Source organism: Trachemys scripta, chromosome 1 (assembly GCF_013100865.1).
Source record: "Trachemys scripta elegans isolate TJP31775 chromosome 1, CAS_Tse_1.0, whole genome shotgun sequence".
Classification (NCBI taxonomy): Eukaryota; Metazoa; Chordata; order Testudines; family Emydidae; genus Trachemys; species Trachemys scripta.
Window position 1 is genome coordinate 29,909,367 of NC_048298.1, and position 15,573 is coordinate 29,924,939.

At 42.1% G+C, this 15,573-nt stretch overlaps 1 protein-coding gene across 2 annotated transcripts in view; it reads left to right on the plus strand.

Annotated features, from left to right (window-relative positions):
- Positions 1–182: 182 nt before the first annotated feature.
- Positions 183–15,573, plus strand: part of GRAMD4 (GRAM domain containing 4) — a 115,774-nt gene continuing 100,383 nt past the window's right edge. The window contains exon 1 of one of the 2 annotated variants that reach the window (XM_034767066.1): positions 183–401. In XM_034767066.1, the coding sequence (XP_034622957.1) occupies positions 373–401 (29 nt within the window). In that variant the 5' untranslated portion in view covers positions 183–372. Of the gene's footprint in view, positions 402–623; positions 810–15,573 lie in introns of those variants that run through there. The other variant, XM_034767082.1, reaches the window with a different exon arrangement.

A 15,573-nucleotide genomic window follows, 5' to 3' on the forward strand; every position in this document is an offset into this window, starting at 1 on the left:
AAGCTGCCTGGCCCCCCAGCCCCCCCGAGCGGCTGCGCCCACACCTGCCTCCCCCCCCCCCGGTGCAGCGTGAGCCAGCGGGCCGCAGGGGGGGCTCCCCGGCGGTGCCCCCGCAGCACCGCCCCTCGCAGCGCTGACGCGAGAGGGCGGGGCGCGGCTGCGCAGGGCGCGGGGCAGGGCTGGCGGCGGCGGCGCGGGCCCGGCGGAGGCAGGGAACAGACGACGGGCAGCGCGTCTCCCCGCCAGCGGCTGGGTGTGGGGCTGAGTGGCCCGCCCGGCCCAGCAGCAGCAGCAGCGGCGGGATCCCTCCGCGCCGGGTGACCCCTGGGCTCGGCGGGGAGCCGGACAGAGCCGCGCCGCCCGCCCGCGTGAATGAGAGTGTGCACCGAGTGCCGGGCAGGGTGAGTCCGCAGCGCCCGGGAGAGGGATGGCGGAGACCGGCCTGTGGGAGACCCTTTTTCCTCCCCTTGAGGGAAACGCCCCCCTTTTCGCCAGATCCAGGGGGCTGCCCCTTCCTCGCCAGTGCTGCGAGTTCCCTGCTCCCTCCTGGGGATAAGGAGACACCCACTCTCCGCCCCCCAAATCCAGTCCGAGGGACAGAGAGCTGCTGCCTTCCCATCCCTGGGGCCATTGCCTCTCTGCAGCCCTTTGTCTGGCATATGGGGGGTGAGGAGCAGCTTCCCAGCCCCAGAGAGACCTTGTGGAAGGGGCTGGCTCCTTTCTGTGGGACCCGCCTTGCTTTGGCCTGTGGGAGCAGCGTCCTGTGCAGATGCCCATGTCATTTGTGTAGTGCTTTCAGGCTGTGAAGGGTTAAGTATAGGGTTGTTGTGTCCTCTTGGATGTGAGTGGGGGAGGGAGCGGCTATGTTGTGCTTCACAATTTGCATGCAATTGTGTATTCGTGTATGTTTCACTATTGGGGCTATGTATGGGGGGGTAGGTTGTTCACTACTGGGGGTTATGTGGAGGGGGATTGTTGTGTTTCACTGTTGGGTGTGACATCAGCATCCTGAGTATTGGTGGGTGTGTTGTGTCTTACTCCATGGAAGCAGAACCCTTTTTGTGTATTTGCTGGTGAAAGCAGCACTGTGTAAGTGTGTATGTTGTTGCCCGTCTCAGGTGAGAGCAGGAAGGTGTCTGGTCAGTTTATTTGCAGTGTGGTTAGAAATGGGAGCCTTGGGGTTTGTTTTTGTTTCACTTGCTTGCTCTGTGACCTCTGGCAACTATGCTCTCTGGGCTTATGTTTCTCACTGTGTAAAATAGTGATTCTCTCAATCTACTTTTTGGGCCTGGTTGTTGCCTTTTTTATGCTTGTTTTTCATATTGCTTTGGAGGTTCGTCCCGCTCTTCCCAATGCAAGTTGTTATGAAAATTATTCCTGGCCCTTCTCATGTTGGAGTGTATTTGGCTTTAGATTCCTTTCAAGGAGTTAGGTAAATCAAGGTTTACAAAAACAGAAAAATCTAATGAACTAGTTTATTTTTGTTTCCCTTGATATTTCAATAGCTATGAAGTAAGACTTAATAGTGTTGTGTAAGTACACTATGCAGGACACTAATAATCTCCATAAAGATCAGATGCTGGGGGAGATGAAGATACTTCAGATGCTCCTTAAGGACATAGGGATACTCTTACACTAGGAGCCTCCCCTGCAAGATGCATTCATTTTTGTAGGGAGGATTGGGGTTGATGGTAAAGTGACCCTGGCAGACCTGCCCCTTTTCTGATCCTGAGACTTCTCTGATATGCAAGTGGAAGCTGGTCCTTCGCACTGTAATGCATTCTTTGGGATGGCTGGTAGGGTCTTTCCTGAAGCAGAAGTGAAGGACAGGAGTGACCTGCACACTACTGCCCTGCATATATCACCAGTGTCTCGTATAAAGAACCTAATCAGGTCTCATACAAACTGACTAAATTTTCATTTGAAAATAAACACCTAATGGAATAAGACCTACTGCAAGGCATTGTCTAGTTACTTCATTAGGTAGGGATTGAATGTCTGTCTTTAGTTTGAATAAGCATGCTTAAATGCAATATCAGCAATGTATTATCTGAAATGCATTGATCTTAGCAATAAGGCGTATCCAAAAATGACTGACAATGTGGAGTAGGAGGCAGAGGAAGAATGAAGGAATGATAGCAGCAAATAATTGTCTAGGGTTTTCCTCTTTCAAAGAGACAGTAAAGGGAGGGGGATGGATTAAAGGCTACAGGCTCATCTGAGTTCCATTGATAGACAAACGTCTGGTGTTATACAGGCTAAACTGTGTGCCAGTAAGCTTATTGAAGAAATGGTCTTCTGGTGGATAAGCCCATGAATATTTTGGTAGATTCCTCTCTCCAGCCTTTGCTGAGTCCTTTTGTAGGTAAGGAGTAAGTGATTTCTCTAAAAATTTTTGCGAAGTGTTATCAAGAGTCAATTGAATTACTGAAGCTGTAAATGCTTCTATACTAATCCATTTTAGATTGAGTAAACTTGAGTTTTAAGCATGTGTGTGGTGAGGGGGATGGATGGGAAAGATTGATTGCATTAGACCTTAGCTTTCATATCGGGATGGGGGGTGGTGGAGATGAGCATGTTTACTAAACTAAAGAATCTAGTTACAGTACTTTAGAATATCAGATACTCTAGAGCTTCTGCAGACTCTGCCTTAGAGCTTTTATCTATGGATGTTAAACAAGTATTTAACTCCTCTCTTTAAAATGGTAGAGGTCTGTACAGCAAACCAGACTCTCTTGAGCACCTCCATGTGTCTGTCTGCAGTTACTAAAAATGCAGGAAAGTGATATCCTTGTGAAAGTGCATTGGCTCCCAGAAACACACTTCTATGGAAATCTTTTTAAAGCTTAAAGCAGTTTTAAACTTATGAGATTGAGTGTTTTAGAACTATGTTGTTAGTAACACGAGCAATTATGCAAACTAACTAAAAATCTGATTTACATTTCAGCACTTCCTTATGCTGCCTGTTTATGGAGGAGGGAGGGAAGTGTGTGCAATACATTTAATGTGGATAGGGAAGATGAACTAGAAAAATCTAGTTCACTTTCAGGTTCTCATGCCCTAACACAGTGGCACATTAGGCCCTGCGCCAGCAAGGAGCAACATGCTGTCAGACCCTATGAACCTAGTTCCTTTCAGGATTCTGGCCATTGGTTGTAAAGTTGGCAAAAATATCCTTAAATCCAAACACATTTGTTTAAGTGGAAAACAGCTTTTGTTTTTCTTTCACCCTGGCTCCTGTAGGTACATCAGTGATCAGACCCCATAGTGACTGATGGGGCTTTTGGGGATGGAGTGGAAGGGGTCTCCTGCAGCGTTGTTCCTATCTGGCTCTGCAGATATATCCTATAGAGCTAGTTGCCTCAGGTAGCACAGCAACCAGTTTCTGTGGAGTCCCATTCCCCTTTGTGCTCGTCCCCCTCCCCTGCACCCGCTGCCCGCCTGCAAGGTTTTTGGATTGTTATGGGGGAATCGGGTGAAGACAGCAGATTCCTACTGGAATTGTGCTGTCAGGGTAGAGGTAATTGGAGGAGCAGCAGGAAGAGATGCCTGGAGGTTACTTTGTTAGATTGTAGGATTAGTAGGCCGTGCCTTTTTCTTTCTTTCCCTGTGATCTCTTCTCAAACCTCCGCTAGGTGATGGTAGGAGGTCCTAGGCACTGAGTCCAGCTTCAGTTTTCCAGCTTCTCTGTCCTGCTTCACTTGCTTTTTTTCCCCACGGGAAAGGTTAAGCTAGCCCTTTATTAGGTATAAAATGGTCTCTGTCATTTCAAGCAGAACATTGATATTTAACACAAGGTATTAGCTCAGCCATACTAAGGCAGAGACTAAAGTGTGCATAAAATAACTTGTAGCACATTTTTCAATATACAAATCTCACAGGATGACCTTGAAGCAATTACTTCATAGCTTAGCATATGACGAACACTGCAAACATTTCAGACATTCTTATCTTAGGCAGTTCCCGTATTATTTCAAGAATGCTGGCAGTGTTGTTGTAGCGGTGTGGGTCCTAGGATGTGGAGACAAGGTGGGTGAGGTAATATCTTCTTTTGGACCAACTCTTGTTGGTGAACGTGACAAGCTTTTGAGCATACACAGAACTCTTCTCCAAGTAAGTTTGTGTCTACATACATATAAATATTTTTTAATCTCCATCTCTTCTCCCCCCCCCCCTTTTTTTTTTTTTAAATTTTTAAATGAATATACTGCCTTGAAAAGTTCTGGTCTACTTGACCTCCGGAGACTGAACTTCGTGCACAGAATACATACATTTCTTTGAGGTGCCAGGCCTAGTGGCTTCAAACTTGGCTAGGAGGAGCCACTTCTAGAAGGTGAGTTGTTCAGTCTCCAAACCTATTCAGCTGGCTTCCTCTGCTGGGACTGCAAAACCTGTGATTCCACTTCTGGTGGTGAACTATCAACCAGGAAATGGACTCAGACTCACACTGCATTTCATGTAGGCTACCAAAAAGCCATCAGTTTGTAATGACTTTAGGTCACTATCAAACTACACTGAATTACACTTGGTGATTGAGATGAAAGGATCCATATTACATGACTGTGCAGTTCCAATAATCTCTTATTGGAATAACTTCTGTTGGTGAAAGAGAAAAGTTTTTGAACTAAACAGAGCCCTTCAGATCTGGGAAAGGTACTTGTCTACACTACCCAGTTTTGTCAGCAAAAGGCAGCTTTTGTTGATAAAACAGTGGATGTGTGCACGCTATAATACTCCTCCCGCCGACAAAATAAAACCACCTTGATGAGAGACATAGAGCTTTTTGGGGCAAAGTTAGATTGACAAAGCATCACTGTAGATGCTGCGTTTGTTACATCGCTGTAACTGCTCCCCAGGAGTATCCCACGAGGCCCACCATGACCGCTCTGCTCACTCTTTTGAATCCGCTGCCTTGCATCCAGCTACACAGTCATGCGCCCCTCCACTTTCAAAGCCCCAGAAAGTTTTGAAACTGCTCAGCATTGAGAGCTTACATAGCTACCACCCAGCTGAGCATGCTGCCTGGACTACAGGGATCGCCTTGGTCTGTGGGGAGAAGAGGCTGAGAGCGAGCTTGGAGGGAATCACAGAATCAAAACATTAACAAGTAATTCTGCTCTCCCTGCCACTCAGACCTCAGCGGCAGGCAGGCAGGGCAGGCGGCTGCTGCTGCTGGGGGGGGCAGAGGAGAGACTGCTGTGCAGAGCTGGAGAGAGAGGCAGGGGCTGATGTCGGGGTGTCCCCCACCACCTGCTGGTGTACTGGTCTCTGCTGAGCTGGGGTGGGGAATGGGGGAGACCAGCTGTCTGAGTACCAGCTTCTGCCTCAGGATTGGTTGCTTCTGGCAGCTGTCTGAACTTAGAGACCGCGTGCTGACACCCAGTTCCCCAACACACACTCACTCTCTCACATACACACTTCCCTCTCTCCCCCCAGTCTTTCTCACTCCCTCAACACACGCGCACGCACACACTTTCTCTCTCTCTCACACATCCCCATCACACACACTCTCCTCACACAAGTACACACTTCTTTGGGCTTCTTGTGTTAGTGCTCAGCAATGTAAGTTTGGTCAGATTAACAAGTGCTACTTTAAAAAGTGATTTAAAATGTCTTACTTCTCGGCCACACACAGCAGTAATTACAAGGTTCAGAGCATGGTGCAAACAAACAGTGCCAGGCTCAAACTGCCCCTGTGAGGCATTGCAAACCCTTCCCAAAGCACCCCGCAGTCAATTGCACAGTAGGATAGCTACCCACAGTGCACTGCTCTGTGTTGATGGAAGAGCTGCTATTGTGGATGGGTTTCACTGACAGAAGGAGCATAGTGTGGGCATGCAACAGCAGTTTAATTACAGCGGTGGTTGTATGTCGGTGTAACTTGCGTTGAAAAAAAACAGGCAGTGTAGGCAAGGCCAGACTGTCACTGCTAAATGCAAGGTAGAACAGATAGTTTAGCATTAATAGGTAACATATATTATACGAGACCATTCAAGGTGAAGTGGCCAGCTAACACCAATTTAGTTGGTTACAGATTGTTGTAATAAACTACAAATCCAGTCTTTTTATTAAGACACTGATTTTTAGTGTTTAACAAAGTTATGAATATAACCTCCCAGGCTCATCTTTTGAAGATGTTGTGTAGCTTTCCTTTGAGGATGAGGGCTGAGAGGTCAGATATGGATTGATCATTTTGTAAAAAGTGTTCGCCCATAGGTGATATGGTGTTTTCAGAGTGACAAGGTGGGTGAGGTAATATCCATTACCTCTCCCACCTTGTCTCTCTAACATCCTGGGACCAACACAGCTGTAACAACACTGCATACAGCAGTGGTGTTTTTGTCTTTTATTATTTTACTGTCTGAGTTCATTTGAGAATGTAGTGATTGTCTGGTTTCACCTATATAGTTGTTATTGGGGCAGTAGTCATATGTGTTAACTACTTAAGCTAAAGAATCCGTTCCACCTTGCATTTAGCTGTGACACTCTGAAAGCTCAAAAGCTTGTTTCTTTCACCAACAGAAGTTGGGCCAATAAAAGATATTACCTCATCTGCCTTTTCTCTTTAATATCCTGGGAACAACATCCTACAACAACACTGCAAACAGTTCCAATAACTAAATCGCTTTTTCAGTGAAACTACTCTGTTCAAGCAGATATAAATCATAGCTTCCAAGACTTTTCTCTGCTGCTGTTTTGTGTTTATGAATTTGGAACACCATTTAGGAATGTTGGACGACTTGCCAAGGTCACTCATGACTTGCTGAAATTTTCTTTAAAGCTAGTTTGCTGGTCAGGATCCCCCACGTTTATCAAGCTTAGCAATGATGCCAACAGTAACTGAACCTTCCTAAAGCAGTAGTTACAGCATAAGGACCTGATTCTGCATGCAGAAAGCTTGCAGGTCTCCCATATGGGCTTGGAGAATAAGGTCTGAAAGTTAACAGGTTCAAATGGCTATTCCAAAGCTTTCATGACTGTGTTCTGTGCCACTATCTTCTTTTCCTTCCATTGTAAACGACTATTTCACTCACTTCCAGTACCAGCCCATATTCTGTAAACAGTCTCTAAGATTGCATTCTGACTAGAGCTCATTGGAAATCCTTCAACAAAATGTTTTTTCATTAAAAATGCCAATTCATCAAAATCAAAACTTATTGCAAAAAAGTGTTGGTTTTGATGAATTTCACATTTCAGATTTTTTTTTAAAAGCTTCAGAATTGGCAAAATGTTCCATTTTGACATTTTTGAAACAAAGTTCTGTGTTTTTGGTTCAAAATGATTGTGTTTTGAAATTTAATGTATATATTAAAATAACCCACCAAAATCAAAACAGAACACTTTGACCTGAACTAATTATATTTTATTTTTGGTTGGTAGAAATTTTTGAGATTAACTTTTATGTGGATTGGGGGAAAAAATTCAAAATCTAAAATTTTCCTGGGATGGAAAGATGGCTTCTTGTTCAGCTCTAGTTATGATTGTGTTGTTGGAAGTTACTTTCACTTTACTCCCCTAATGTTAACTGACAAGAGGTGTTAGATCCCTGATGTTACCACTGAATTATAGAATCATAGAACTGGACAGGACCTGGAGAGGTCATCTAGTTCATTCCCTGCACTCAAGACAGGACTAAGTATTATCTAGACCATCCCTGACAGGTTTGTCCAATCTGCTCTTAAAAATCCCCAATGATGAAGATTCCTCAAACTCCCTAGGCAATCTATTCTACTACTCTGACAGTTGGACATTAGGAAAAACTTTCTAACCTATACCTCCCTTGCTGCAATTTAAGCCCATTGCTTCTTGTCCTATCCTCAGAGGTTAAGAAAAACAATTTTTCTCCCTTCTCCTTGTAACAACCTTTTATGTACTTGAAAAATGTTATCATGTCCCCTCTCAGTCTTCTCTTCTCCAGACTAAACAAACCCAATTTTTTTTCAATCTTCCCTCATAGGTCATGTTTTCTAGACCTTTAGTCATTTTTGTTGCTCTTTTCTGGACTTTCTCCAATTTGTCCACATCTTTCCTGAAATGTGGTGCCCAGAACTGGACACAATACTCCAGTTGAGGCCTAATCAGCTTGGAGTAGAGCAGAAGAATTACTTCTCATGTCTTGCTCACAATACTCCTGATAGTACATCCCAGAATGATGTTTGCTTTTTTTGCAACAGCCTTACACTGTTGACTCACATTTAGTTTGTGATCCACTATGACCCCCCCCCCCCCCCCCCCCTTCCGCAGTCCTCCTTCCTAGGCAGTCATTTCCCTTTTTGTATGTGTGCAACTGATTGTTCCTTCCTAAGTGGAGTACTTTGCATTTGTCCTTATTGAATTTCATCCTATTTACTTCAGACCATTTCTCCAGTTTGTCCAGATCATTTTGAATTTTAATCCTGTCCTCCAAAGCACTTGTAGCCCCTCCCAATGTATTCTCTATGCCATTATCTAAATCCTTGATGAAGATATTGAACAGAACTGGACCCAGAACCGATCCCTGCAGGACCCCACTCATTATGCCCTTCCAGCATGATTGTAAACCACTGATAACTACCGTATATACTCGTTCATAAGCCGAATATTTTTGGTAAAAAAGTGATGCATCAAAGAGCGGGGATCGGCTTATAAATGGGTCTACACCAAAATTTGATGATTTTAAACTCTATGGAATCATTGCACTGAATATCTAATACATTGTTGTTTTGTTTACAAGGAGTGTCTGCAGGTATGGAGCCCCTCAGCTCCCTGTGGCCGCGGTTGGCTGTTCCCAGCCAATGGAGCTGTGGGAAGTGGCGACCACTGGGAGCTGAGGGGCTCTGTGCCTGTGAATCCTCCAGGTAAACAAAATGTCCAGGCCCGCTAGCAGCTTACTCTAACGGGCCAGGAGCCAAAGTTTGCCAATCCCTGAAATATAGGGTCGGCTTATACAGTTTTTGCTATTTTTACCTATCCATCTTGGAGAGGTTGGCTTATAAATGAAGGGGCTAATGAATGAGTATATACAGTCTCTGGGAACGATTTTCCAACCAGTTATGCACCCACCTTTACCTTAGCCCCATCTAGGTTGTATTTCCCTAGTTTGTTTGAGAAGGTCATATGAGACAGTATCAAAAGCTTTACTAAAGTCAAGATATACCACATGTACTGCTCCCCCCCCCCCAGGCTTGTTACACTGTCAAAGTAAGCTATCAGGTTGGTTTGACACAATTTGTTCTGTTATTGCTGACTGTTATCACCTTATTATCTTCTAGGTGTTTGCAAATTGATTGCTTAATTATTTGCTCCATTATCTTTCTGGGTACAGAAGTTAAGCTGACTGGTTTGTAATTCCCTAGGTTGTCCTTATTTGTATTTTTATAGATGGGCACTATATTTGCCCTTTTCCAGTCTTCTGTCTTCCATGACTTTTCAAAGATAATTGCTAATGACTCAAATATCTTCTCAGTCAGCTCCTTGAGTATTTTAGGATGCATTTCATCAGGCCCTGGTGATTTGACTTGTTGTTTTCCTTTTAGACTCTGATCCTACTTCATTTTCACTGGCATTCACTATGTTAGACGTCCAAACTCCACCAACCTTTTTCGTGAAAACCGAAACAAATAAGTCATTAAGCACCTCTGCCATTTCCACATTTTCTGTTCTTTATAATAGTACCAAGCAAACTCGTTGAAACTGAAGTCTGGCGTACTGGCCTGTAATTGCCGTGATCACCTCTGGAGCCCTTTTTAAAAATTGGCATCACATTAGCTGTCGTCCAGTCATTTGGTACAGAAGCTGATTTAAATGACAGGTTACAGATTACAGTTAGTAGTTCTGCAATTTCATATTTGAGTTCCTTCAGAACTCTTGGGTGAATACCATCTGGTCCTGTTATAAAATTTACAGTTTAATTTATCCATTTGTTCCAAAACCTTCTCTAATGACACCTCAATCTGGGACAGTTCCTCAGATTTGTCACCTAAAAAAAATGGCTCAGGTTTGGGACTCGCCATCGCATCCTCACCTGTGAAGGCCGATGCAAAGAATTCATTAAGGGCTTGTCTACACTGGCAGTGCTGCGACTTTCTCGCTCAGGGGTGTGAAAAAACACCCGCCTGAGCGCTGCAAGTTTCAGTACTGTAAAGTGCCAGTGTAGACAGTGCATCAAGTGCTGGTAGCTATTCCCCTCATGGAGGTAGTTTTGTGACTACACAAGCCATGTTAAGGACAGACATTTAAATAGTTTTATTTAACTAAAACAACGACGTTATGTATTCTGGATTTTTTCTTCAACAGCAAACATAATATTTTAACAAAACAAGCATATTTCAAGTTTTTTAAAATCAGGTTTATTTTTGTTAAAATTGTTTTTTAAGTAAAATAGTTAAATGAAATATTAAAAAAAAATTAAATTGACTATGTCAGCCAGGTCAACATGAGAAACTTAAAATATTGGCTTCTGCAGCTAACTCAGTTGTCTTCACCTTTATTTTCCTGTTCATAATTTGGAAAAGAAAAACAAGTTTTCTGGCTTTTTCAGGTCCCAAACGATATCTCAATTTGGAATGAATTAGTCCAAAGGAAGAAAATAATCTTTCTACACCATCAGAGAAGGAGCAAACAACACTTCTTTATTTACTTCCTCCATACCAGTCATGATTTTATAGACCTCTATCATATCCCCCCTTGGTTGTCTCTTTTCCAAGCTGAAAAGTCTTATTAATCTCTCCTTATATGGCAGCTGTTCCATACTCCTAATAATTGTTGTTGCCCTTTTCTGAACCTTTACCAATTCTAATTTTTTTTTTTTTTTTTTTTTGAGATGGGGTGACCACATCTGCTCACAGTATTCAAGATGAGTCAACAGTGTGATGCTGTTGCAAAAAAAGCAAACATGATTCTGGGATGTATTAACAGGTGCGTTGTGAGCAAGACATGAGAAGTCATTCTTCCGCTCTACTCTGCTCTGGTAAGGCCTCAGCTGGAGTACTGTGTCCAGTTCTGGGCACTGCATTTTAAAAAAGATGTGGAGAAATTGGAAAGGGTCCAGAGAAGAGCAACAAGAATGATTAAAGGTGTAGAGAACATGACCTATGAAGGAAGGCTGAAAGAATTGGGTTTGTTTAGTTTGGAAAAGAGAAGACTGAGAGGGGACATGATAGCAGTTTTCAGGTATTTAAAAGGGTGTCATGAGGAGGAGGGAGAAAACTTGTTCACCTTAGCCTCTAAGGATAGAACCAGAAGCAATGGGTTTAAACTGCAGCAAGGGAGGTTTAGGTTGGACATTAGGAAAAAGTTCCTAACTGTCAGGGTGGTTAAACACTGGAATAAATTGCCTAGGGAGGTTGTGGAATCTCCGTCTCTGGAGATATTTAAGAGTAGGTTAGACATTTATCTATCAGGGATGGTCTAGATGGTATTTGGTCCTGCCATGCGGGCAGGGGACTGGACTCGATGACCTCTCGAGGTCCCTTCCAGGCCTAGAATCTATGAATCTATGTGGGCTTACCATGGATTTATATAGAGGCAATATGATATTTTCTGTCATATTATCTATCACTTTCTTAATGATTCCCAATAGTCTATTAGCTTTTTGATGCGGCTGCAAACTGAGTGGATGTTTTCAGAAAACTATCCATAATGATTCCAAAATCTTTCTTGACTGGTAACAGCTAATTTACACCCCATCATTTTATATACATAGTTGGGATGTTTTCTAATGTGCATTGCTTTGCATTTATCAACATTGAATCTCATGTGCCATTTTGTTGCCCAGTGACCAGGGTGTATAAAAATCAATGATTAAAAAAAATAAATATTTAAATCCGTTTTTAATAAAATGCTTTTTGAGGGAAAAAAAAACCTATCTAAAGATACTTTTAATTAAGATACATTATAGCTCAAAGATATCTCATCGTGGAATAGGGATTATAAATTTTAATTCTATAGTATGAGACCATATATTCATGTACTGTTTAAAGTTTTTTAAATGAATTCCAATAGTCCATGGATTAGGGACCCAATTTTATGGGATTCCAGGGGCTTCTGTATAGATTATTTAGGTTAATCTTTCTATCTACCCAGTGGGACTCAGTGCTCAGTCTAGAAGATACCATCAGAGATGCTTAGTTTTGCAGTTCTCAAAGTAAATTAATAGGCAGGAGGTTTAAAACAAATGAAAGCAAGTATTTCTTCACACAATGCACAGTCAACCTGTGGAACTCCTTGCCAGAGGATGTTGTGAAGGCCAAGACTATAACAGGGTTCCAAAAAGAACTAGATAGGTCCATGGAGGATAGGTCCATCAATGGCTCTTAGCCAGGATGGGCAGGGATGTTGTACCTAGCCTCCATTTTCCAGAATCTGGGAATGAGCAACAGGGGATGGATCACTTGAGGATTACCTGTTCTGTTCATTCCCTCTGATGCAACTTGGCATTGTCCACTGCCAGAAGTCAGGATACTGGGCTAGATGGACCTTTGGTCTGACTCAGTATGGCCGTTCTTATGTTCTTGTATAATATAGCCTCCTGGTTAGCAAAAAGTGTCAAGTTTAATTTAAAGATATGTTTAGTAGCAAATCAACTGTTTTAGTGGTTGCCTATCAATGAGGATAATCCTTTCTTTAGGAAAATGTCTAAAGTATAAATGCAAAAGTAGTTTTAAAATCAATTATTTAAATCAAGGTTTCTGCTTGCTGATTTAAATCACTGATTTTAATGTTGGTTAAATTCAGTGTAGGACTTCCTAAGCTGAATGCAGATATAAGTGATATTTGTTAGATATAGCTGTAATGTAAGTCCACCTCTCTCTCTGGTAACTTAACCCTTATTTTGTAGAGGTGCTTAGTTTTTATTTTAACTCCATCTTGTTTTGTTAAATTCTTCACTACTGCTGGAACACAAGTGTATCTTAGTACAGTTTTTGACGGCATGGTGAGAGAGATGCTATGTCTAGCTTCACTGGATAAGCACAGTAATGGATGTAATTGTCATGTTACTTGGTGGAGAAATAGTGAGTTGTATTAATTTGATCAGTGGAACAAGTGAACTGAAGTGCCCCTAGACTAAATAATCTATAATAGCTGTTTCCTTGGGCTATTGAAGTCTGTAATGACATGGCTAAAGACAGTAATGAGGTCAACACTGGGCTTCAAAATTGAGATAAATAGAGTGAAGTTCAAGGGCGGTTCCCCTCACTCTCTGCTTTTTATGTCTGTGGACTGTAGCGGAGCCTTCACAATATTATTTATACAGACAGATGAGCTAGTAATATTGGCATTGGTGTAAAGAGTGCTAAATCCTTGTAGTGCAAATGCAGCTTCACTACTGGTAGAACTTTGCTCCCTTCTCTTTCCTCTCTTCCCACCCAAGTCTCATTAAACACTTGTTTCCCTAAGTTTTTTCTTTATAGGGCTGTTGCTAAGAATTTTTATGGGTGAGGGGTTGAATGGTGAAGCATCACCTTATCCTCACAACTATCCTCAATCTCTATTCCTCCTCCTCTGTTGTTCTACTCTCACATCTAGCTTTTTTTGTATGATCTCTTTCATGAATAACTCCAGACTCTGCTTCTGTTCCTGGTTTTTCCTGGCCAACACCATGAAATTGTCATGATGGAAAGTTTCACTGATACCCACAAGCAGCAGCAGTGAACCTGACAGTCATGTAAACTTTCTTCTGCCTCTCGGTAGCAATGCTATGATCCTTAAAGGATGTGCTGGAGTTGTGGGCAGACTTGAGAACAGCAGTGGTTTATAACATTTGCTTCATGTTTAGGATGTTCTCTACTATGATAAGAGCTAGAAACTCAATTTAAAAAAATGAAAACTAAAATATATAGACATTTATGGGTAATGCCCTGGAGAAGCTTTCCACTCTCCTCTGACAGGTGGATTTTTCCAGTCATGTGAGAATATAGCTACAGCATGTGAAAAAAGCATTTCAGTGTTGGATATAAGCAGGCTACTTGCTAACTGTGTCAGAAATGAGCAGCCTTTTCAGTATATTAGGGTTTGCCATCAAAATACTAAAAATCCAAAAAACAAACCTGATTTTATCCAAATCTGCCAAAGTATTAACTTTTATTATTAAAAATTGCTGGATGTTGCAAGGTGTACTTTAAAGATTTAGAGAAGTTCCTTGCCCTGAAGAGCTTAAATTGAGGGTGGGAGTGGGGACGGGGAATACAAGAAAAACAAACACCACAGCAATTCAGATAAAGGAGATTGAGGTGAAATTATTAGTGAAAAGAAAAGAGGAAGGATTCCTGAAAGTTGGTTTTAAGGTGGCTTTTGGCAGAGGTCGTAGGGGCTTGGAAGTTCTTATATAGAGGTGGTAGTAAATAAGTTATGAAAGTGGCTTTTTTTTTTTTTTTTTTTTTTTTTTTTTGGTGAGCGAGCAGTAAGGTATGAAGATCTATGTATGTGAAAGAGCAGGAAAGTAGATCAGAAATGTACGTGAACAAAGTTAGATAAAGCCTTCAAGGGAAGGGCAGACTTGTTTGACACTTACATCACTTCTGTTTGTTCTGCATCTTCATATGCATATGGTGTGCATAATTAGGGTGACCAAATAGCAACTGTGAAAAAACGGGATGGGGTGGGGGGTAATAGGCACCTATATAAGAAAAGGCTAAAAAAAACAAACACACACACAAAAATACGTGACTGTCCCTTTAAAAATGGGACATCTGGTTACCCTATGCATAATACATATATACAAAAAATAGTTGCACAACATGAGAGAAAAGGCAATATTTATCTTAGAGAACACAGCCATGCACTCCGTGCTAGTCTTATGCATACAATTAGTGACTAAGTGCCGGTAGTTTCCAGCTGCTAAGATTCTTATCAGCCCTGTAATATAAGACTGTGTCAGACTTGTGTTAGGACCTCATATTATTACTTGCCATTTATACAGTGCCTGTAAAAATCATTCTCTCAATATCCCTTTCAGGTATGAGGTTATTTTTACTTATATTTTGAATTTATTATTTAAAAAACAAAATAAAAGCAAAACCAGGTTTTGAAGGCTGAAAGTTGGCATTTGAGTTTTCAATGAGGGATACACAACCTGTGTATACAAGTCTTCAGCTAAGCCAAAGATCATTTGAAGCTTGAAGTATCTAGATTAGAACTTCTGTTTATGTGGCAGAAACAAATGCTAGAGTCTGTTTTCCTTCCTAGAAGACGATGTGGTGGGTGAAAGAGCTTCCTTCCTCTATCTCCAGCCCTTGTCTTCTGGAGGGAGGCCCTCTGCCCCATACCACTGTTGCTGCTACAGGGACAGTTGGGTGACTACAGTTTTGTATGTCCTACTGCTAACTCTGTTAGGGTGGCTTTGGATACTGATCTTCAAATCCAAGGTCTGATTGGTCTGGAGCCTATTTTTATTATAGTGTCAAGCCATATACCAACTCTGACTGAATGTATAGTTAGGACCCTACCATTCGGAGCGATAAGCATTAATGGAATTTGTTTAACTGCCTCCTTGCTTAATGTGACTCGTACAGCTGTATTTAAAAACTGTTTTTAGTCTTTATGCCAATCTTCTTAACCGTAATTTATAACTCTGCATTTCTACAGTACCGTTCA